General features: G+C 34.5%; 1 protein-coding gene across 2 annotated transcripts in view; it reads left to right on the forward strand.

Moving 5' to 3' along the window:
- The window catches only part of PCCA (propionyl-CoA carboxylase subunit alpha), a 447,428-nt gene that overhangs the window by 134,804 nt on the left and 289,978 nt on the right, over positions 1-22,646 (forward strand). For both annotated transcript variants that reach the window (XM_031958625.1, XM_031958626.1), the window contains one exon: positions 14,527-14,658. In XM_031958625.1, coding sequence (XP_031814485.1) covers positions 14,527-14,658 — 132 coding nt within the window. The remainder of the gene's footprint in view (positions 1-14,526; positions 14,659-22,646) is intronic.

Below are 22,646 nucleotides of genomic sequence, written 5' to 3' on the forward strand. Positions count from 1 at the left end.
ATAGGAATGGATGTTGGATTTTATCAAATGCTTTTTCTGCATCTATTGAGATGATCATATGGTTTTTGTTAATTTGGTTATTAACATGGCCAATTATATTGATAGTTTTCCTAATATTGAACCAGCCCTGCATTCCTGGTATAAATCCTACTTGATCATAGTGTATTATCTTGGAGATGATTTTCTGTAGTCTTTTTGCTAATATCTTATTTAAGATTTTAGCATCAATATTCATTAGGGAGATTGGTCTATAATTTTCTTTCTCTGTTTTCAGCCTACCTGGTTTAGGTATCAGTACCATGTCTGTGTCATAGAAGGAATTTGGTAGGACTCCTTCATTCCCTATTTTATCAAATAATTTATATAGCATTGGGGCCAATTGTTCTTTAAATGTTTGGTAAAATTCACATGTAAATCCATCTGGTCCTGGGGATTTTTTCTTAGGGAGTTGTTTAATTGCCTGTTCTATTTCTTTTTCTGAAATGGGACTATTCAAGCAATTTACTTCCTCCTCTGTTAGTCTGGGAAGTCTATATTTTTGGAGGTAGTCATCCATTTCACTTAGGTTATCAAATTTATTGGCATAAAGTTGAGCAAAATAACTCCTTATTATTTCTCTAATTTCCTCTTCATTGGTGGAAAGTTCTCCCTTTTCATTTTTAAGACTACTAATTTCATTTTCCTCCCTCCTTTTTCTAATCAGATTTACCAAAGGCTTATCTATTTTATTGGCTTTTTCATAGAACCAACTCTTAGTTTTATTAATTAGTTCAATAGTTTTTTTACTTTCAATATTTTTAATTTCTCCTTTTAATTTTAGAATTTCCAATTTAGTATTTGATTGGGGGTTTTTAATTTGGTCTTTTTTTAGTTTTTTTAGTTGCAAGCCCAATTCATTAATCTTTTCTTTCTCTGTTTTATTCAAGTAAGCCTCTAAGGATATAAAATTCCCTCTTATTACCGCTTTGGCTGCATCCCACAAATTTTGGTATGACGTCTCATCATTGTCATTATCTTGAGTGAAATTATTAATTGTATCTATAATTTGCTGCTTCACCCAATCATTCTTTAAGATGAGATTGTTTAGTTTCCAATTACTTTTTGGTCTATTTCCCCCTAACTTTTTGTTGAATGTAGTTTTTATTGCATCATGATCTGAAAAGAAAGCATTTACTATTTCTGCTTTCTTGCATTTAATTTTGAGGTCTTTATGTCCTAATATATGGTCAATTTTTGAATAGGTTCCATGAACTGCTGAGAAGAAAGTATATTCCCTTCTATCTCCATTCAATTTTCTCCAAAGATCCAACATACCTAATTTTTCTAATATTCTATTTACTTCTTTAATTTCTTTCTTATTTGTTTTGTGGTTTGATTTGTCTAATTCTGAGAGTGCAAGGTTGAGATCTCCCACTATTACAGTTTTGTTGTCTATTTCTTCTTGCAACTCTCTTAACTTCTCCTTTAGGAAGTTGGATGCCATACCACTTGGTGCATATATGTTTAATATTGATATTGCTTCGTTGTTTATGCTACCCTTTAGCAGGATGTAATTTCCTTCCTTATCTCTTTTAATTAGATCAATTTTTCCTTTTGCTTGATCTGAGATAAGGATGGCTACCGAGCAGGAGGCTTTGTAGTTCTGAACCTACTCACATTGGGAGTGGATTCATTAGATAATACTACCTATATATCATGAAAGATATAATATCCTCTAAAATCTATAAAGAAATATGGAAGAAGGGAAGTGATGAATGGGGAAGCAAAGGGTGGGGGAAGAAGACAAGAGAGGGATCCTTGAGTGGGGAGAGTTTAAGTAATAGCAAGGCAATATATATATATATATATATATATATATATATGTGCATATATATGTATGTATGTATATTTATATACATATACACACATACTTTCTTGATTTGGTAATTTCTTGTTATATATTTTGAATCCTCCTTGACATTCTACTGGGCGCATGAGAATGTTCTATTTTGTTTTGTATTTCTTTTCTGTTTTCCTTTTATCTTTTTTTTTTTTTCACATAAAATTTTTTTTCTTCAAATAAAAAAATATTGCTTGTTAAATCAGATTGAATTGAATCTCTTTGCTTTATCTCTGGACCTTTAGTCTCAACAGTGGTTGAAGGGGACCTGCTATAATTCTGAGGAATGATCTTTCCATGTCCCATCTTTGTATCATCCCCCAGAATAATTTTATTTTTTCGGGTCTTTAGATTGACATAGATATTTGAAGGGGTGAAAATGAAGCCTTGTATTTGATCTTGTATTTATTCCTTATTTCCTTCATATATATAACTTATCATGAAAGGCCTAATATAGTGTAATGAATGGGACTGATTCAGGTTTATAGTCTCTTGTTGAGATTTATTGTTGAAACTAAATCAGATACTCAGGGTCATTCAGCAATTATTGAAAAGTTCACTTAGAGCCTCAGAAGGATATTTAACAAGGATATTATAGCCCTTAGTTGTTATGTTGACTATGTCTTTGCCTTGCCTCCATATGGAATTATATCTGGTTAATAAGAATGCATATAGTAATTCATGTAGTTTTGGGACCCAGGACAAATCTGAAGGGCTCCTGAATACAGATGATCTGAAAATCACAGCACAACTTTATCGTAAGAGAAACAGAATTTGAGGCTTAGTCCCTTATCTAATAAAGTTTTTTGGACAGATTTGTCACTTTTCAGGTTTGCTAAGAGGTACCAATATGATTTAGGGTAGCAATTCACCAAACAATGTATTCAAATGTTGTGTTTGGGGATTAACACCTGATGATGAGATTGATATAGGCATCAAATGTTGGGATTCAGTCATGTGAAGAATTCAGGGTGGCCATTCTCTTTAGCAAAGACAGGTTTATTTAGGAGAAGAGGTTACAGAAAATATGAAGACACTAGGAATGATAAACATGAAATAGAGTTGGAGAACATATACTTAGCAAGGAAAGAGGTTTTAACAGTTTACAATGGAAAAGACAAGTTCCCTAGTGGAATTCAGTTAATGAGGGCTCAATCCAAAGAGGTTCAGCAAATATAGCTTGGACCAGAGGCAGATTTCTAAGGGAATTTTAAGCTGGGAGTTTTACTCCAGAGTATCTAGAATATCCATAACTGGCATTTCTGAATGGATATCTCAATGTGGGGCTACTCAGGACTTCCCCAGAAGATGAAACTAATTAAACTCATCCCCATCAGTGCTCTTCCTTGCTTGCCTTGAAGTAATTTTATCAGTATTTCAGGCTCTCTGCCAATCCCCCAAGTAACCTAGGACCTCATTGTAGTGTTCTGCTGGTTTTCTGGAGGTCTCTCCAAATCCTTCATTTTCTCCTTGCTTGATGCTGGATAGCTTTCCTAGAGGCCTTCAGAAAGGCCTTGGTTTCAGTGGGGGGAGTGAAGGAGGAGAACCTGCCACCAGGAGCCTCACTGAAGATGGAATGAATCTCATCTAGTCCTAGCTGGCTGTTATGTACTCCGTTATCATAGGTGTGAATCTTGTACTAAGTACTAAGTACATATACTGAACTAGAAACTTAATCACCATGCTAAACTAGATAATCATTGTATTTATCAATTCCACTGTCTTTAACACCTTGTAAGAATCCTTGTTTCAAGTTCAGAGTTCTGGCCCATAACACCTGATCAGTGAATGGAATACTAAACTTGGGAAGGGGAGTTCAAATTTAGTCTCAGATATACATTGGCTCTGTGTAACTGGGCTGAGTCACAATCTCTGCTGCCTCAGTTTTCTTCTCCCTAAAGAGTTATGAAATAATATTTGTAAAATATGTTGTAAACCTTGAAGTGTTTTATAAATGATAGTTCTATTATTTAGTACCTTTAAGGAAAAATTTAGCCAAACCTTTCTGGTAAGGAGAGAGGAGATATAGGTAGATAATGGATCTGTCACTGTCAATGCTAACATAAAAATTAGGAATATTAATAAGTAAAAGTGTTAATTATTTTTCTTGATTCCTTAGTGAATTGTTATTCTATATATAAGGCAAGTGGCTCAGTGGATAAAGCAACTGACTCTGGATCTGAGTTCAAATCTAGTCCTAGACACTAGTTGACGCTGAACAATTCCTTTAAGACCCCTGTTTGCCTTAATCCTTTTGAGAAATAAATAGCAAACTACTCCATTTATCTTTGCCAAGAAAATGCTATGGACAGTATGATCCATGGTGTCAACAGAAGAATTGAACGGGACTGAATAACAATGCTATATAAACATTTCTAACTTACTGAGGATTTTAATGCAGGATTATTTCTGTCATTTATATCACACATATGACCAAACCATATGATTAAGTTAATAGTTGTTTACATAGACCACTGTTTACTCCAAATATAAGGCATTGTATAGTAATTTAAGTGTTTTACATCTTTTTTTTAATATGCCATTTTAATTGATCCTTGTAATACATGCAGTAATAAGCACATCTCTCTTATTGATGAGGAAACTGAAGGTCAGAGATTTTGTGACTTCCCTATAATCATGTAGTTAGTGGTTGAAGTAGGATTTAAATGTAGATACAACGTATTGAGCAAAGAATTTTTTTTTCACATCAGAAGGTATGTATGCTTTTAAATATAAAATGTTCCTTTGAGAATGTGGAAATTTACTTATTTTAACTAGGTAGTAAGTGATGTGGTTGTAGGCACCAGGTGATATCATTTATTAGAGCTCAAATGTTAGGGTTTGATCATGTGAAGAATTCACAATGGCTATTCTCTTTGGCTAAAGGAGAAGAGGTTACAGCAAAATGAAGAGAGATAATAGAGGATTGGGAGAGCAAGGAAAGGAGTTGTAATAATTAATGATGGAAAAAACAAGTTTCCTAGTGAAATTCACAATTAGCCAGGAGAAAGGAAATACCTTAAGAAACTGAGAAATTTTGTCATGCCCTTAGTAGGCAGGCTAAATCCTAAAAGGGATTTTAGCACCCTAAAAGAGTTAGTTTATAAGGAAGAGATAGATAACATGAGGCATAGTGTGTGGCAGGGGGAGATGGATAAGAGGAAAGAAACCATGATGGGGGGATGAGAAGGGAGGCAGCCTATGGGATGGGGGAGGGATTAGAATAAAGATTACCATGAGGCAGAATGTTACAGTGGATTGAACAAAAGATGACATGGGCCATGAACAGATTTATAGAGAAAATTTAACCTCAGGGAAGGGACTAGGATTTCTGACAGCACCCAGCAAGATTAGGGTGTCCATAATTCCCACAGAGGGTGGGTCTCCATAACCTGGATTTCTTGGCTAGACATTGCAAGGTGGGACTGTAAGGTTAAACTGATGTCCATCAGTAAGTACCCTTTCTTTTTTACCTCAGGACAATTCAGTCTTTTCTCTGAAGCCATCCAGGACTTCATCAGCAGATATAGTTTATAAATATCTTTTCCTTTATTTTATTTACATGCAGATTAAGTTAACAGTTGCTTATGTGGACCACAGTTTACCCCAAAATATAAGGCATTGTATAGTAATTTAAGTGTTTTAAATCTTTTATTACATGTATAATTATATAACTTTTTATAATAGTTAAAATACATTAGTTCTTATAGGAACTAGATATGAAGAAATTTTGTAGCCAATGAAACTGAAATGTATTGTAAACTTATTGGGCTGGAACCTTTTGGCAATCACAGTGGAATTTTGGATTTCTTTTTTACTTTCTTTTTTTGCATTATGCTTTTCTATTATTTTAGTGAGTAATCAGTGTTTTATCATTTCAATTTCAGACTCATGGGAATTTTTTTTAGTTTCCTTCAGGCCTTTTCCCCTCTAACCTGTTTAGGTATTTGCTTTTCTCTCCTCCCTTCCCTCCCCAAAAAATCTGTGTTTCTTTTGCATATACTTTATATATGTTCAGATACTATTTTCCTCTATAAAATGCACATGGCCTTGAGGACAAGAACTTTAATTTTTTTTTTCTTTCTGTTCATAACCTGTAGCATAGTTTCTGGAACATAGAAAACATCTAATAAATATTTGACAAAACTTGAGAGTTGGAAGAGTCCTTAGAGGTCACTCAGTCTAATCTGTACATGAAAGTTATTCCCATTCTAAATACCTCATTGTTAGTTGTATCGCCTCTGCTTGAAGAGGCTATATACAGGGAGGGGAATTCACCATCTCTTGAAGTGTCTCATTGTAATTTTTATAGCTCTAGTTGTTAGGAAATTTTCCCCCTGGACGTCAAGCCTAAATTTTCCTTTTGCATTTTCACCTGTCCATTATTATCATAGTTCTGCTCTCTGGAGCTCTCTTCTACTCCACAGTGCTTATATATATGTCATTGAGAACTCACATTGTTTGCTGGATTCTTGGAGACAATAGTCTCATTCAGCCCTGGGACCAAAACATGGATCCATTTGGTCCTGGTAAATCTCTCCCATTTAATAAATTATCAAATACTCTCTAATTTCTATCTTGCCTCAATTTCTCTGGCATTACAGTCTTAGGTATCTCCATCATTTCATCTCATATACAGTATCTTATTTTCAACATTAGTTATATTTAACATATATAGTGTGAACTTCCTCACAAAAAGCTTGTAAGACTAGTAATATAGATAATATCTCCCCCCTTTTGTTATTCATTTGTGTCCAACTCTTTGTGGTCCCATTTTGATTTTTCTTGCCAAAGATACTGGACAGGTTTGCAGTTTCCTTCTCCTCATTTTACAAATGAGGAACTGAAACAAACAGGTTTAAGTGACATGTTCAGGGTCACACAGCTAGTAAGTGTCGGAAATCTGATTTGAATTCAGGAGAATTTAAATATGTGAAAGGCTATCTTGTGGAAGAATTATACTTACTCTGTTTGGTTTCAGTAGTTAGAATTAAGCAAAGTGTGTGGAAATTATGGATAATTTTAGATGTTATGTAAAAAAATTTGCTAAACTATTGTAGCCAGCCCTTTTTGTACTGGCAAGAACATGAAAACTGGGTGACTGCCCATAAGTTTACATGGCTGAATAAGTTATGGTACATGAATATTATGGAATATTATTGTTCTATAAGAAATGATCAGCAGGATGACCTACATGAACTGATGCTAAGTGAAATGAGTAGAACCAGGAAAATATCAGCAACACCAATGATCTATTCTGACTCTTTTCAACAGCAAGATGATTCAGGCCAGTTGCAATGTACTTATGATGGAGAGAGCCATCTGTACATAGAGAGATGACTGTGGGGATTGAGTGTGGATCACAACATAGTATTTTCACTTTTTGATCTGAGTTTTCATGTGCAGCATGGTAATTGTGGAAATATGTATGGAAGAATTGCACACATTTAACCTATTGGATTACTTGCTATCTGGGGAGGGGGGGAAGGAAGGGGAAAAAATTGAAATACAAGGTTTTACAAGGGTGAATGTTGAGAATTATGTGTGCATATGTTTTGAAAATAAACAGCTTTAATTAAAAAAAAAAACATTAGTTCATTTAATACAACAATTCTGAGAAGTAGGTGCTATTTTCTCCATTTTACAGTTAAAAAAACTGGGGTAGAAGTTAAGTAATTTGATCAGGGCCATACAACTAATCTGTGTCAGAGGCTGAATTTGGACTTATATAGATATAGATATAGATATAGATATAGATATAGATATAGATATAGATATAGATATAGATAGATATAGATATAGATATCTTTATATAGATATATATATCTTTATCTTATAGATAAAGAAAATCTAGGACTCATTCCCTATCCACAGTGCCACATAGCTGCCAGCCAGGAAAAATAAATCTGGGGGAAAAAAAAATCACACTTGCTGGGTGTGTTCCTGGTACAACTCTTTTTTTGGCTATGATTTGAATTATATAGCTGCTAAACTTCTCTGCAACTCCAAGCTCAGAATGCTTGATGTGATTTATGATGTGTGATTTGTCACCAAATGATGGTAGGCACCAAAAGTTGTGGTTCAGTCATGTGAAGAATTCACAATGGCCATTTTCTTTGGCAAAAGGTAGATTTATTTAGAAAGAAGTTACAAATAAAATGATAGAATAGACACTGGGAATGGTATATATATATGAAATAGAGTGGGAGAGCATATGTAAGACAAGTTCCTCAGTGGAACTCACAATTTCCCAGTTGAAAGGGAGTATCCCATGATATTGGGGCATGCCCTTAGCTGGCAGGCTAAATCCTAAAAAGGATTTAGCAAGCTAAAAGAGTTAGTTAGTTGTAAAGAAGAGAAATGGGCTTGGAAAACATAGTGGAGTTAGGGGAGATACCAAGTGGCAAAGGGGAAGGGAAAAAGGAAAGAAAGACACCATAATTACTGTCTGTCCATTTAAGTAGGCTAAGTTCCTAAAAGGATTTAGCAAAGAACCAGGGACAAGAAGACAAATTTATAGGAAAAGTTAGAGAGACCAGAGTTTCATGTCACTTACTTGCTAATTTTATGGCTTACAGCTAAGTTTAAGGAGTGGTCTATTCACTATATAGTCTCAAGAACTTGGTTATCACTGACCAACAGATTATAACTATATTATTATTTTCTTACTGCCAAGAGAGTTTAGAATCATTGACAGACAGATTGTTAGAACAATAGCACTCTAAAGTCAAGGGACCTTAGGATTATTGCTATATTTCCCTTAGAAGCGGTACCCTTCATTTCTACTGGGTAAATGAATTCCACCAAGGAACTTGTCTTTCCTGTGTTCTCTTATTCTATTTCATATTTACCATTTCTAGTATTAATTGTATCCCTTCATTTTGTCTGTAATCTCTTTTTAAATAAATCTAGTTTTTGCCAAAGAGAATGGCCATTGTGAATTATTCACATGGCCCCACATCATAGATCACATGACTAAAAATATAAACTACTCTTGTGTATATATTTCCTCCTATTAAAAAGCAACAATAATAACAAAAGGTCAGAACACAACTATTCTAAGATTATAATTTTTTAGGAATTTGGTTGTAATTTGGTTCTCTAGGAATGCACAACTTTTTAAGTTATATAATCACTCTTGGAGCCTAGGTGAGAGAGTTGAGTGTGAGTGGCCAAGTTGTTACATTGCTATTATTACAACAATTGTTTTGAGAATTCTTACTCTTTCAATGTAGTTTTCTTCAAATTCAAGTGTAAAATACCAAGGAAAGCAATATTCCAAAATCCCAGGAATTGTCCTAATACTTTTTCTTTCTATCCTGGGGGTGGGTGGGTGGGTGGGGAGCTTATTTCTTGTAACTAATTAAAATCTTTTTTTTTTTTTTCTTTTTGAAGTAGAAATTGGAAACTGCAAGATTTTTTACTTTGTGGTCGTCTGATTGTTAAGTATTTATTTACTGTCTTCATTTTTAAAATTTTGTGACTTAAATTTTGGAATGAGGTGCTTAATACCTATTGTGTCAGAAAGTCATTGAAAAGACTCAACAAAATTAATTCTTTGAATACTTTTCCTATTTTTAGGGTAAAACACTAAAATATAATTGTTTAGCTCTCTGAAACAGATTTTTAGTTTTTCAATAACTTTGGAATGATTTTTTAAAAATTATTATTGTATTAAGATCTAAAAATGCTTTGTGTAAAACTGGAGAATCCAGATTACACTTGTTAGTGTTTGCCATTTCCTTTGTACATACCTGATTTCTTTTCTTTATCTTCTTATAATCAGCAGTGATATCCATTTCCAGAGTCTAATTGAATGTAAGGAAGAAAGAGGTTGGGCAGTTAAGCTTCCACATTCTCTACTCTTTGTGCTGATCTGAGTACTAAAAAGAGATGAGTTAACATAAACCTGAGTAGGCTGTTTAACCTTCTTTCTCCTCTGGAAATGTAGATGCAATAACATTTGCAGCTGAAAAGGCTCATTCTCAGTTTCTAATGTTTAAGGATGCAAATGAAGCATTTTGTATTTTCTGTGCCCTAGAGGTGTTAGGCAAGAAAACAGAAAGAGGTTTCTGGGATTAGTTCCACAGATTTCCTTTATCATGTAAAATTTTAGGCTTGAATGAAAGACAGGCTATGTGGAAGACATCCAGAGAAAATTCTTGCTTATTTCATTTGTCTTTATTCACATTTCCTATAAACTTGTTTAGTAATAACAGGAAATTCAAGTTAACTGACATTTTAGACTTTGGAATATTAAAAAAAATTAAACTTTAAATGTTGAAAGCAGATTATCTTAAATGTTTAAGATTTTTAGATGGGTAAAATACTTGATTTTGCTACTGACAAAGCCAATAGATTTTTATTTTCACGTTATTCAACTCGGGGGATAAAATATTTAGGGTTATATATTTGTTTTGGTAATTTAAATTATTTTAGCTGTAATTTAGGGTATAGTTGTAAATTAAACAGTCCTTCATTTCAGACTTTTGGGGACCTATTTTTAGGGTCTTCTATGTGTATGTATATTAAGGAATTACTTTTAGTTGAAATTTGGTTCAGTAAAATCTTTCTCCTATTTTAAAAGTACTGTGTTCCCTCCCTCCTCCACCTTTTGCATTTCTATAAATTGAAGGTTAGAGTTGACATTTTGTTTTAATTCATATCTCATGTCTATGAAAATAGTTTTTGTCATTTGGATTCTGTTGTATAATTTTTCCAGGTGTACTTTAAAACATGTGTTTTTGCAAATTTGTCTTCAAGATGATTACCAAAAAAAAAAAAAAAATCTAAAACCAAAATAATTACATTTTATAATGTTAATTTTGAGCTTTTAGTTGCACTGATAGTATGAGATGTTATTATGGATTAACAGCATTAGGTAATTTCCAGGTTTTCAGTGAGTTATTTATCATGGGGAGCTATTCCTTGGCCTTAATTTGACTTTGGCAAACCCTGATTATCTGTTATAGAGAAACCTGAATCTTATTTAATTTCATGTAGAATAATAAATAGTTTACCCAAATCCTTAAATCTCATTTTCTCTAATACTGTTAAATAAGGCAAGGTCCCCCCCATCATATTCATGGCCCTTTTTTATTTTTGGTTGTTTTTTTTTTCTTACTCAAATACAAATTTTACATTTATTAATACTAATGTTCACTTTTTAAAATTCTAAACTTGTAGCTAGTCAGTGTCTTTTTTGAATCTCGATTATGTCAAATTTGTCTCTTCTTATATCATTACAATGTTGCTACCCAAGTCAATGATAAAAAGTGTTAAATAGGACAGAATTTGGGGCAGTTTTCTCTCCAAATTGTCACTGATCAATTCAATTGGTAATCTTTGAAACAGTCAAAGCAACCAGCTACAAATTCTTCTAACTTCTAATGTCATGCATCATTTGCCCATCTTGTGTACATGAATGCCATAATAACTTCTTTCATTTGGGACAGCTGTAATTAAGGCGTTCATGCAATAGTCCTAGTGAAAGAATAATATATTTGTCTTTTCTTTTGTTTCCATTCTTATCTTTTTTCCTTTCTACATTTATCTTGTAATGCCCAGAGAAACTGAGGCAATAAGCGATAGGAGAGTTTTTAATATTTTATTTGGATTTCTGAGAGGGAGAAATTGTGCTGGGGTTATGATGCCTAAAGCATCCAGCTGCAATGTGTTCTTCCCGTGAATTATATATACACATGGCTTCAAGCTACCAGGGAGTAGACCAAGGTAGGGGTTGGAGTCAGAGTACTGAGAGCTGGAAGGGATTATCAGTACAGTTCTGACAGGGTGGGGAAGGCACTGGATTTTGGACATTTTGATAAGTAGGGAGGGTGTGGGGTCATGATGTCTAAAATAGAAGATCTTTCTCCTTATCAAACATCCTGATGATTAAGAGGAAAAGGTGATGTTACAACCTGGGTATTGGGCCAGAATAACTGAGGTAGGACAATTCAAGGAGACTGTGGCATAACAGTCTGTGGAATGAAATTTAAATATGTTTATGTCAGACCAACACACACATTCTTTGATTTTTGTGATATGGAGGGGATGGTATAATATCCTTTGAATGGGAATAGGAGGGGAAAGAGTTTTAGCTTTATTAGTTATTCTTTTGAATCATTGTTAATTGCTTTAACATGTGATTGAGGAGAAATATATGTATATATTCATATTCACTAAAAAAATCCCTTTTACCTAGAAAATACATGTTATAGGAACATGAAAAAATAGAACAAAAATTAATTGGAAACTAATCTGTTCCTAAAGAATGGGTGGATCAAAGAACAAATCAGAGAAACAATCTGTAATTTCATCCAAGAGAATGACAATAATAAGACAACACACCAAAACTCATGGGATGTAATCAAAGCAATTCTTAGTGAAAACTGTATATCTTAAAATGCTAACTAACACAAATAAAATAAAGAGGACACCAATGAATTGGGCATGCAACTAAACAAGCTAGAACAAAAACAAAACAGAACTCAATTTAATACCAAATGAGAAATTCTGAAAATCAAAAGAGATTAACAAAATTAGAAAGTAAGAAAACTATTGAAATGGAAAATAAAACTAAGTAATGGTTTTATAAGGGAAAAAAAACAACAACAAAAGAGTAAAACCTTTGGTTAATTTGATTAGAAAAAGAAAAAAACAAAATTTACTGTCAAAAAAGAAAAATTACCCTCATTGAAGAGGAAATTAAAGTAATAATTAGCAGCTATTTTGCCTAGAATGTATGCCAAAAATTTGACAATATAATAAGGATTACAAAAAATATATAGATTGCCTGGATTACCAGGTGAGGAGATAAATTACTTAAATAATCCCATTTTTGAAAAGGAAATTAAACAAATCATTGTTCTCCATATTGAACTTAATAAGAAAAAAAATCTCCAGGGCCAGATGAATTTACAAGTGAATTCTCCCAAACATTTAAGGAACAATTAGTTCTAATATTATATAAACTATTTGGAAAAATAGGAGAAGAAGGAAGTTCCCCCAATTCCTTTTATGACACTATTATGGTGCTAATATCTAAACCAAGAAGGGCTGAAACAGAGAAAGAAAATTATAGACTAATTTCCCTAATGAATGTTGATGTGAAAATTTTAAATAAAATATTAGCAAAGAGATTACAACAATTTATCTATCACCTTATCCAGGTGATAATCCATATATTGCAACTAAGTGGAATTTATTCCAAGAATGCAGGGCTGGTTCAATATTAGGAAAATTATCAATATAAATGACCAAATGAATAACCAAAGTGACAAGAAATTACTAGATTATATCTATAGATGCAAAGGGGCACTTAAGCATCCTTGTTCTTAAAGCACTATCTTGTGTATGAGTGCGGGAGAGGTGCTGGGACAGATTGATTAATAGTACAAAATAGCATAGACAGTTTTGTTATTCAAAAGAGAATTTTAAGTTTTAAATTAAAATACTTTTAGATAAGTAGTATAGTAGATAGCCAGTTAGTGAACATTTATTAATACCTGCTACGCTCATAAGCTTAGAAGATATAAAGAAATGTAAAAATCAGTACTTATCATGGGAACTCAAGAGCTAAGATGGATGGAGGCAGGGGGAGATGGTAAACAAACAAATGTACATAAAATATTTACACAATGAATATTAAGTAGGGAAGGCACTAGGATGGAGAAAGTCTTCTTGTAGATGGTAGACTATTGTGTCCAGACTAGCTCTCTGGTCGACCTTGGTACCAGTCTGAATCCTTGTTAGAAGAGGAGTAAAAAGGCAGGACTCACATGGAGGGACAAACAAGGAATCTGTTTATTCCAAATTCTGTCAGCCTTATATACTATATATCTATATCTATATCTATATCTATATCTATATCTATATCTATATCTATCTCTATATCTATCTCTATCTATCTATCTCTCTATCTATATGTGACCAAAGCACACTGTGCATTCACTAACTATATACTATGCATGGGATGCTACATAAACTACTTGCTATTGTGTGTAGATGACTCTTTGCTATTTGGTATCACTCTGCTTAATCACAGCACAGGTTGTCTCTGCTCTCTTGATTTCTCAGGAAGGCAGAGAGCCCTCACAGGAGCTGAGAGCCCAACCAGACATTGTTAGCAGGTTCTCTCTGGGCTGAAGGGTTTTATACCTTACCCAGAGTTCCCCCACTATCTGTGGCCCTCTGCAGTAGACTGTTAGGTGGTACTTGGAAGAAGCCAGGAAAGGTAGAAGGCAGCTGAGTGGTAGAAAAGCTAGATCATGGGTTTGTATCCTGTCACAGATGTCCTTCTTAAAAAGTTTATTGTGAAGGTCAAATGCCATATATGGGAAATACTTTACAAATCTTAAAGTACTATAAAAATGTTACTATTATTATTATCATGCCTTCATCTAATTCTATTTTATACAAAAACTAATTAGAAGAGTTTTGAATCAGAAGATGGATATAATTAAAAAGGTCATATATGGTTTAAAATAAACAGGTTAAAATACCTGCTTTAAAGGTACATCTTGCGTAAATAGCTTATTTAACAAATTAGATCTGATTGTATATCTTCATTTACTTATAAACGGTAACCCATAGCTAACACTTAGTAACATTTTTGTTGTAAAGTAAAAGTTTCATTGTGTCCACAGGCAGCAGAAGGTGTGACTTTCATTGGACCTGATACACATGCTATTCAAGCCATGGGAGACAAGATTGAAAGCAAATTACTAGCTAAGAAAGCAAAGGTCAACACAATTCCTGGCTTTGATGGCGTGGTCAAGGTGAGAAATTACTTTACTGTTGGTTTTCCAGTGTAGCTCTGTATTACATAAACAAAATCAAACGTTTTGTTGAAGTATAAATACTGTTTCCTCATACACTTATGTAATAAAATTTCAAACCTTTTGAAGTAGACCTAATATTTTCAGTAGATTAACTATAAAAATAAGTTACAACTAAGATTAGCACTTAATTAGAAAGTATTTGCTTTTATAATACTGTAAATTTTTTGTTATATTAAAAATATTCACTCAAATGTTATTTGAGACAGTACATTATTTGAAATATATTGTGTGTGTTTTTATGTTCTGTATTTCAGTATGTATAAAATTAACCTGTCTTGCTGGGAAATAGTTAGTACCTAGACAGGGCCTATCAATTTAGGAACTTAGAACTCGGGAGTTACCAGGGATTGACCTGGTTATGGTCATTGCTCAGGAGAAGTCAGTCAAAAATAAGGCAAACACTGGGGAGTAGGGACCATGGTTATTGGTTAAGTTAACTTTATTGTTTTTTTAGTCATTTCAGTCATGTCTAATTCTTTGTGATGCCCTTTAGATTTTTCTTGGCAAGGATAGTTTAGCATTTCCTTCTCCAGTTCATTTTACAGATGAAGAAACTGAAACTCCCCCAGTGTCACACAGTTAGGAAGTATCTGAGGCCAGATTTGAACTGAATAGATGAGTCTCTAACACTTCAGGTCCAGCACTTTATCCACGTGGATATTCCTTAAGTTAAAAGGTTAGAAGGAAACATGAACAAAATGATGATTTTGGAGGTAGTATGTAATGTCAGATTTATATATTCCAATAATTTTAATGTGTGTCAGCCTTAAGCTCCATCCATTCTCAGGTTCCACCATGTATTTGAGTGGAAATGAACAAAAATTTTGCCTGGGATTTTTGAAACATGACCTTATTGCTGTATGTAGTGTCAGATGCCTGAAACATCTTCTACTGGAGGAGCTGAATTATTTGAGCTACAATTTTGAGTCATAGTGGTGCTACAGACAGTCCATTTAATGTCCTAGATCAATATAGTGTGAACTCTGGGAATGGATAGCCACTAGCTGTGTAAGGAGCAGTGACCCTGTCCTGGTCAGAAATGGATCATATCAAATGTTGATGATCAGTGGTGATATTGAGTCTGTCAATTATCACTACTCTTCCAGGTTGGAAGACATAGGTCCCTTTCCACATTGACACCCCTCTTCCCCCCTTCTATTCCTCAATTAAATGATCCCATAAAAATATTTTTTGTGATTTTGTAATAGAGAATCTATAGAACTTCATACAAAAGAAGTTCAAAATTTTTTATCTAAATCCTAAAACTCCTCACTTGAGCTAATGGTTTCTTTATAAGTTTTTCACTGATATTTCATCCTCTCAGTGGTTAGTTACATGAATGTATTGGAATATTCTTATTCTATATGAAATGATAAACAGACTGATTTCAGAACAGCTTGGAAAAATTTACATGGGCAAATGCTAAATGAAGTAACCCGAACCAGAACATTGTACATCAACAGCAAGATTCTTTGATGATCAAGTATGACGGACTTAGCTCTTCTCATCATTGTGGTGATCCAAGACAATTCTAATAGATGTGGGATGGAAAGTCCTATCATATCCAGAGAAAGAATTGTAGAGACTGAATATAGATTGAAACATATTTTATTATTTTTATTTATTATAGCGTCTTAGTTACAAGATATACGCATGGGTAATTTTTCAGCATTGACAGTTGCAAAACCTTTTGTTCCATTTTTTCCAGTCCTTCCCCTCACTCCCTCCCCCAAATGACAGGTAGATATGTTAAAGTATATGTTAATACAATATATGTATACATATCCATACAGTTATTTTGCTGCACAAGAAGAATCGGACTTTGAAATAATGTACAATTAACCTGTGAAGGAAATCAAAAATGCAAGAGGACAAAAACAGAGGGACTGGAAATGCTATGTAGTGGTTCACACTCATTTCCCAGAGTTCTTTCGCTGGGTGTAGCTGTTTCTATTCACTATTTAAGAAATGAACTGATTTGGTTCATCTCATTGTTGAAGAAAGCCACGTCCTTCAGAATTGATTGTCATATAGTATTGTTGTTGAAGTATATAATGATCTCCTGGTCCTGCTCTTTTCACTCAGCATCAGTTCATGTAAGTCTCTCCAGGCCTTTCTGAAATCATCCTGTTGGTTATTATTTTAGTTGAAACTTCTTTATTTTAGAATAAGCCATAATATCTGAAAGGTGATTTTTTTTTTCTTTTTGATTTTATTTAGTAGCATAATGTTTTTAGTTTTTTAAAAATAGGATTTTATTTTTCCCAATTTCATGTAAAGACAATTTTAAAAATTCATTTTTTTAATCAAATTTTAAGTTCCAGATTTTTCTCCTTTTTGAATCCTCTCCTCTCTCTAAGATGGCAAACAATTTAATATAGATTTTAGATGTATAATTTCCATATATATTTTCCTTGTCTTATGCTAATTTTTTTGTTCTATCATTTTTCAGTTGTGTCCAATCTCTGTGACCCCATTTTGGATTTTTTTGGGGCAAAGATAATTAGAGTAGTTTACTATTCTATCTCTATCTCATTTTACAGATGAGGAACTGAGGCAAATGGGATGAAAGGATTTGCATAGGGAACCAAAGCTATTAATTGTTTGAGCTCAAATTTGAACACAGGAAGATGAGTCTTTTTGACTTGCAGGCCTGGTACTTTATTCACTGAAAATTGTCCTGGGCAATTTTTAGCATTATATCAAATAATTGGACATTGGACAAAAGCTAACTGAGATTAGCACATTGGACATACTTTTTAAAAATCATGTATTCTATGAATTTTTGCATATAATGCTGGCTCTAGGTTTTAGCTAATATTACCATATTAAGGAAAGGTCTTTTTACTCTTATACACAGTTTAGTATCTGTTGATTAGAAAGGAATAGCATGGAAGGAGAGACTTTAGTACAAATTAGCAGTCTATTGAAGCATCTGATTCGATGAATTCCTAAAGGAGAACAATTGTGTCCATTGGGAAAAGGAGTTTTGGTGATAAATATTGTTAGATTAAATAGATAAGATTAGATTGCTAATTTGATGAGGGAATTGAGGGAAGAGAAGTATTCCATGTTAACAACAAGTAATATTTATAATCTGTCATCTTTGTAATGCTTTGTGAAATGATGAACTTAAATTATTTAGTTTTAATCTTGCAACAAACCTATTATGAAATACAGTTCCTAGCCTACTTACCTGTGAATTACTCTTCTATCCAACCTCAGCCACAGACCAAAGTGTTCATATCCTTGATTTTGCCATCATACACATATATACCATTTCTATATTTAAGAATTATGAATCTCTCTTATCCTATTATAATCAATTGTCTCTTCACCTCTCCCTTTGCCTTTTCTCATAAGAGCTTAAGTCTTTGTTCCTACTGTCTCCTCCAATCTCTTGATCTCCCAGTCTATCTCCTCTTCTTCCTATCTTGATCTCTTGGTGAACCAATTAAATGCCACAGTTCTCTTTTGAATCTCAGCCTTCCTCATCATTTCATCCATTACACTTCACCAAACCTCAGCCCTAATTCACTCCCACCATTTGTTGTCTTCATATAAAGATGAAGAAAATTGCATAACATTCTAAGTGGATACAAATTTGTTACATAACCTTTAACTGGTCCTTCACTGCTGCTAGGTAATTCTGCTAACCTTCTCTTATCAACTCAGCTCTCCCATCCTCCACAGAGTGCCTTCTGGTTGGTTGTTGTCCTTCATTCTTGAAGAGGATCAAAATGACATCATTATGTTAGAGCCAAGGTACTGTGCCAGACTGAGTGATCAGACCAGTATGAGCTCAGAATAGTCCTTGAAAACAGTTGGGATGGGTTCTCTAACTTTGTGTATCTTGCATTTCTTGTGAGTTAATTCAGTTCTGTTTTGCTCATAGAGCACAGCACTAAGTTTTTAAGAGATAATTTGTGTATCCTTGTATCACTTTTTCTGACCACTTTGTGAATGCTTGTCTTGTCTGAGTTTGCCAAAAAGACTTTTATGGAAACCATACATTTGGCATATGAAACATGTGGCCAGCCTAATGGAGGTGTGCTCTCTACAGTAGAGTTGGGATCCTTGGCAGTTCAATTCAAGAAAGGACCTCAGTGTCTGGTACCTGATCCTGCCAATTGATCTTTAGAATCTTGCTAAGACAATCCAAATGGAAGCGATTCAGTTTCCTGGCATGGAACTGGTAGACTGTCCAAGTTTCACAGACACAATGTCAGGTCAGCACAATGGCTATATAGACCTTCAGTTTGGTAGTTATGCTAATATCTCTTCTCTTCCACACTTTGCTTTGGAGCCTCCCACATAAGGGGATCCCTGGAAAATATGTTGCCAAGATAAATGAATTTATTATCCACAGAGTTCAAAAGTGTTCAAAACTTCTCTACTTGCTGTAACTGGTAATATCACATATGGATAGTGTAGTGCTGGCTGATGGAGTACTTGTGTTTTCTTGGTGCTGATTATTAGACCAAAATTAGCACAAGCAGCAGAGAATCAGTCCATTTTTTGTTGCATCTTAAGCTTTGGAGGTTACACAGTCATCTGAAAATAAAAAATTATGTACCAATTCTCCCACCACTTTAATTTTGACTTATAAACTTTATAAGTTGAAAATTTTACCATTAGTGCAGTAGCTGACTTTGATACCATGTGTGTCCTTATTGAAGGTGTTTGACAACATGGCTGAAAACATCATGGCAAAAAAGCAAGAGAGCAAGCACACGACCTTGTTTCACTCCATTCTGATCAGAAAATCTTGAGCTTATTTTCCATTGTCCAGAACCTGACCAAGTATGCCATCATGAAGTATTATATTGATGAAGTTCTCTGGATAACCAAATTTTGACATAATTTTCCATACATCCTTGCAACTGAAAATATCAATGATTGATGCAAATGTCTTTATATAAGAGTAACAGAACTACAAATTTATATAGACTTTTGTTCTGCTCCTGGCATTTCTTTTGGAGTTGTCAGCCAGCAAGCACCATATTGACTGTTCCTCAGTCCCTTCTGAAGCCACATGGGCTGTCAAGTAGATGATATTTTTCTAGGTGAAGGATCAGCCTCTTAAGGAGGATTCTAGCAAGAATCTTGCTAGCAGTGACTAAGAGAGAGAGAGAAAGATCTTCTCTGTGATACCTTCATAGAGATGAACAATAGACGCTTCCTTGAACTCTTGGATTATAACTCCTCTTGTCATGTAATCTTGAAAACTTGATTCAGCTTTTGTATGAGCAATGGATCCCCTACCTTGTAAGTCTCAACTGGAATAGAATCAGCAACAGGTATTTTGCCACATGAAAGTAGCCAGATGGCATTTAAAATCTCTTCTTCAGTTGGAACTTCAGCTAGAGACTGATTAATTCCAACATGATTAATGGTCAGTGGTTTCAGCATCGATCAATGATGGTCAGTTGAGAGCACTAGGGAAGTTATCAGCCCATCTCTCTAGCTTCATGTTTTTATCACTAATCAATGTATCTCTATCAGCACTGAATAGTTGAAGTGCATTATGGGTCTTTGGCCCATAAATAGCCTTCAGTGCATCCTAAAAGTATTTTATATTGTTACTCTGAGCATAAAATTGAATTTTACCTGCATTTTTAATGAAATAAGAATCCTGCATTTCTCTTAGTTTTGATTGTACTTGCTTTCATTAGAATTGAATACTACCTTCTTAGAATTAGATGAATTATCCTGCTGATATACCCTGGGCCTTCTCATTTTCCATTTATCAGCTTCTGAATTTTCCCATCATTTTCATCACCCTAGTTTTAATGTTTGTCAGTGTGCTGACCTAGATGAATAAATGCAGTGCTGTATACCAGATCTCTGAAAGCTGCCCCTTCCATTTCTGCTTCACTGTTGCCAATTTTATATTGGCTCAATTTACCTTCCAATTTTATAACAAACTGTTCCCTCTCAGAGATTTGCTCTAATCTGTTGACAGTAATAATTCTGGTAGTCTTCTTTTTGCCTTAGGGACCACCACATATGCTGAATGCAAATATTCAGGTTCCAGATGATAAGGCTTCAGTCAGTCCAACAGTGTACTTCACATTGCCTTCTTCATTTTCACTTCCTATCTGCCTTTTCTCCTCCTTATAATTACATAGTCTATCAAATGCCAATGTTTGCTACAAGGGTATATCCATGAAGGTTTATTGTGTTTGGGTAAACAGAATAATGTTACTCATGAGAAGTTCATGAGATGCACACGTTTTCAGTGATAAGTGCTATTTTCTATTCCATTCCTTCCCAAGGACTCCCTGCCATGTCTGGTAGTCTGAGCCTACTCTAGCATTAAAGTCGCCCAGAAATATAAGCTTATCCTCTTGGAACATTGATGATAAGGGTCTCCAAGTCTTCATAAAATTTTTCTTTGACCTCGTTAGAGTTTGGCATGGTAGGAGTCCAGGCACTGACAATAGTGGGTGGCAATTTCCTAAAAGTAGCTATTGCATTGTCATGAATTTGTCATTCACTCCTTTTGGAAGGCCTGTGAGCTTGTTTTCTAGATTAGTTTGATTGTAAAACCTACATCAGCTTCATGGTGGTCACTCCAGAAGCAGACCTTCATTTGCCAACTTGTTTCACTCAGGGCTGCTATTTAGATATGATACCTGTTGACTTCTCTAAACAAGAGACAAGAGACAAACAAGAGCTTTGTCTTTCAGGTGTACTGAATTTTGTGTTGTTGGTGAGTAGAACTTGCAGAAGTTTTTGTTCATGTTTAGTGTTTTAACTACAGGGTGAGATCCACAGGTGGGGATTATCAAGCAAGGGTTGGATAAGCAGACAATTTTTAGGGCAGCTTTTCTAGCCCCTCCTTGGAGGTGTGACCTTATGGCCTGGGCTGGACTAGAGGTTGGACTAGATCTGCAACTGCTGCTTCTTCACTAATCCATCACCACAGGGCTTTTAGATAGGTAGATCTGGTAAAGACAAATCATCCATGTGATTTTTGATTCATGTGTAAATTGGATTTAAGTGACTCACTCTTCTAGTCATCACTTCCAGTGGCAGAACAGAGTCCAAAGGACTGGTGAGGTCTCAAGTGGATTGTCTTCCATGTCTAAGCCTTCCACAGCATCCTTTTCACTTGCCTTCATGACCCTTGGAATAAAATGTTCTCAATCCATCAGAGGATGTCTTCACATGCTTGGAGTAGACATCCCCCTCTACTCACTGTAAGATTCAAGACCTCTTGATTACTCTCAATCTAGTTTAGCCTTTCTGCCAAAATGGTTTACTAGAGTGTGGCTGGTGTGCTTGAAGTCATAGGTGAGAGTTAGGTGGATGAGGTGGACACCAAAGGCAGAAAACAACCCCGTAAAGGGCTCTTGCAGCCCTTACACCAGAAGTACTAATCTTCCCTGAACACGGCCTGCATCCCCTGCATCCCTTCTAAACTTCCTTACACTCCCCTCCCCTTTTCAGTTGAGGATCATCCCTCATAATTTACAGAAAAAATTGAGGCCATTCACTGTGAATTCACTCTTGTTTGCTCTTCTTAGTCTCCTGGAACTCAAATGCTCTCTTCCTGTTTCAGATGACGGAGTCCCTTTACTTCTTACCAAGATGTACCCTAGTAAATTGCCACATTGTCATCTTCAATCCTTCCCATATTTTCAGTCTCTTCATGGCACTTTACTTCCTACTGCCTGCAAACATGCCTATGTTTTCCCTATCCTCAAAAAACTCTTCACTTATTCCTCCATTCCCCATGGTCCTACAACTCTTCTACCCTTTGTAGTTAAATTCCTTGATCTTAATAGGTGCCTTTATTTTCTTTCTTTTAACTCTCTTAAATCTTTTACTTTTTTTTTTTTTTTTTTTTTTTTTTTGCTTCTGACTCTATCATTCTATCTAAGATGTTTTCTTGAAAGTTATAATCTCTTTATTGCCAA

Source organism: Sarcophilus harrisii, chromosome 3 (genome assembly GCF_902635505.1).
Source record: "Sarcophilus harrisii chromosome 3, mSarHar1.11, whole genome shotgun sequence".
NCBI lineage: Eukaryota > Metazoa > Chordata > Mammalia > Dasyuromorphia > Dasyuridae > Sarcophilus > Sarcophilus harrisii.